Genomic DNA, 3,085 nt, shown 5'->3' on the forward strand with positions numbered 1-3,085 from the left:
AAGTAATTGATGCAATTGATCACCTACAGTATAATTGTATGATGAATATGCAATTTATATGCTCTAAGTTAGCCTTAATCACTACTACTAGAAAATGTGTTACATCGTTAAAACTAAAGAAATATGTAAGCTTACCTAACTACAGAATTGTCAACGGAAGACTAACTGTTTCATCGTGGTTCGTCACAACAAAAACTTACGAAGCCGATATGGCATTGCAATACTAACCCTGCCACTGGCTAGAGCCGGTGTAACGCATATCTCATCACTGCAAAGTAACGATGCCATATTCTGTTATGCTCCCTCCGTCCGCAAAATTTTATTTTACTTCGTATAATTCTTAGGTACATTGTTGTTCAAATCAATTCTCCTATAAACTTTAATTTGGGTGAAACTATATATGAAGTGATAACTGAAAATGAACGTGATTTTTACAAAAATTTTACTCCTAATTTTTACTAGTAATGTCACGTGATTCTACTAATTGTGCCTAATTGCCGACCTATATAAGATAATATATTTAATTCAAAAATTCCCAGCAACTCTTCCCCCTTTTAAAAACGCATATAGTCTAATTATGCAGAGAATAATCCTCTTTAATTTATGGCACAAACTCATGAAATTCCGATGGCCGCCGCCGTGCTTGACCGCTGCCAAATCCAGCCCTCGCCGGACACCGTCACGGAGCTGATTCTCCCGCTCCTCCACTTCGACATCACGTGGCTCTACTTCCACCCCGTCCAGCGCCTCCTCTTCTTCCACCTCCCCTGCTCCCGGCGCCATTTCGTCGAAGTCATCGTTCCCGATCTCAAATCCTCTCTCCTCATCACCCTCAATCACTTCCTCCCCCTCGCCGGCAACATCGTGCATCCGATCAACGGCGGCAGGCCTTTCTCTCGCTTCGTGATCGGCGATTCGGTCTCGTTTACCGTCGCCGAGTGCGATAAGGATTTTAAGCACCTCACCGGGTATCATCCGCGGCTTTCGGATGAGTTCTACGCGTTTGTGCCGGAGCTTCCGCCGGCGAAGATCTCGCCGGAGGATGTCGTTCTGCCGGTTCTCGCGCTGCAGGCGACGCTGTTTCCAGATCACGGCGTGTGCCTGGGGTTTACGAACCACCACGCGATCGGCGACGCGAGCACGATCGTCCGATTCGTCAAATCCTGGGCTTCCGTGAACCGATTCGGCGGCGACGCGAGGCTGATCGACGATAAATCGCTCCCGTTCTACGATCGGACGTCCGTGAGCGGCGCCGGCGCGCTGGACGCGAGGTATTGGGAGCTCGTGCGGCGGACGCGCGGCGTGGTGCCGCGGCGGTTCTCGTTCCCGTTCAACAAGGTGCGCGCGACGTTCCTCGTCCGCCGCGACGACGTGGAGGCGCTCAAGGCGTTCGTGGCGCGGCGGCGGCCGGAGACGCACGTCACGGCGTTCACGACGACGTGCGCGCTGGTCTGGGCGTGCCTGGTGCGCGCGGAGGCCGGATCCGTCCCCGACGACGAGCCGGAGTACTTCTGCTTCGCCGCGGACTGCCGCGGCCGCCTGGATCCGCCGCTCCCGGCGAATTACTTCGGAAACTGCCTCGCGCTGGTGAAGGCGGAGTCGAGGCACGGCCTGCTGAAGGGGAAGGAAGGATTCCTCGTCGCGGCGGAGAGCATCGGCGTCGCGATCCAGAAAACGGTGTACAACGAGAGGGGGATCCTCGACGGCGCGGAGGAGTGGCCGACGGATTTTCGGAATTTGATCCGGAAGCGTCTCTTCGGCGTGGCTGGATCGCCGCGGTTCGATCTCTACGACGCCGACTACGGCTGGGGACGGCCGCGGAAGGTCGAATCGGCGTCGATTGACACAGACACGTCGATGGCGCTCGGCAAATCCAGAGATTTCGACGACGGATTGGAGTTCACGCTGTCGCGGCCGAAGAGGATTTTGGATGCGTTCGCGGCGATTTTCACGGAATCGATCAGGACTCTGTGAGAATCGCGGCGGCGAAAATTAGGGCTCGGAAATTGGGGATTTTTTCCTGCGGCGGCGAGGCGGATGTATTTAAGCTTATGAATCTGGTAATTTTGTTAGCATTTGATTTAACAGATATACTATTGATTTAGGTTAATTCTTTTAATTACGTGTTTTAACCATTGAAAGATTACTGTGATTTATACATACTGTAAGATTGTAATTCGATTTCGCAGCTACAGTGAAGTAAATTCTTCAAATGTTATCTTATCATACTCCAAAAATGAGTTTTGGGATAGAAATTTTCTCCAAATTTTTCCTTAGGCCGTCTTTTGCCTGCTACTCGGTTGGATGCCATTTTATGGCTATTATGAGAATAAATACCGTTGAAGTGCGCCGCAGCCTCATGAGGCGCTCCTAATGCCGACGGATCGCCTCGCCGCCATGGTCCTTCATTGAGGCGCCTTGTGGCTCTCCGGTACTTCGCGGCAATCCGCTCCCCGAATATGATCTCACCACGGTAGTTGCTTTGCGCTCCGCGTCCTGTGACGTGTCCGCCCAGCCAGGGCCGGCTATCAGCTCGGACTCTTGCAGAGTGTAAGTAGTCCTTACCCGCTTCGGCCTCTCATCGGAACCCGTATCAGTCGCAGCCGACGACGCCGGCGCCTTCCCCCTCCCGCTCCTAGAAGGCGGCTCGGTGGGCGTTTCTTCCACCTCGAAGTCCTCCGCGCCAGTTGTCGCGGCCTCGAGATTCTTGGTCGCCTGGGGTTGATCCGGGGGTGTCGAACTGGGGCCGATACACATCGTCGGCTGGAGAGGGCATTCTGCCGGCAGAGTTGAAGTACGGAGAAAGTCTCCGCGCCGGAGGAGTCTGCAAAGGAGACGGACCCCCGTATGGAAGTTGGCCGGGAGGAGAACCCATCGCCAACAACGACTGCATCCATCTCGTTTGCTTCATCCGTGTTGGGAATTTGTGAACTCGACTCTTTCCCCTTACCCTTATCCTTACCCGATCGGGAACTTTTCTTCCAAAAGCTCATAATTTTGATGAAAATTGAAGATTGGGAGAAGAGATTGAAAATGGAGAGAATGAAGATTGTGGGTGATGAATGGAGGAAGTGGAGGAAATATT

The 3,085-nt window shown here is 52.7% G+C and overlaps 1 protein-coding gene across 1 annotated transcript; it reads left to right on the forward strand.

Annotated features, from left to right (window-relative positions):
* The first annotated feature begins 438 nt into the window (after positions 1-438).
* LOC125190616 (phenolic glucoside malonyltransferase 1-like) lies at positions 439-2,223 on the forward strand. Its single transcript, XM_048087958.1, has one exon. The coding sequence runs from the start codon at positions 604-606 to the stop codon at positions 1,972-1,974; it is 1,371 nt and encodes a 456-aa protein (XP_047943915.1). The 5' UTR covers positions 439-603; the 3' UTR covers positions 1,975-2,223.
* Positions 2,224-3,085: the final 862 nt, after the last annotated feature.

The sequence above is a fragment of the Salvia hispanica genome, chromosome 5 (assembly GCF_023119035.1).
Source record: "Salvia hispanica cultivar TCC Black 2014 chromosome 5, UniMelb_Shisp_WGS_1.0, whole genome shotgun sequence".
In the NCBI taxonomy this organism is placed as follows: domain Eukaryota; kingdom Viridiplantae; phylum Streptophyta; class Magnoliopsida; order Lamiales; family Lamiaceae; genus Salvia; species Salvia hispanica.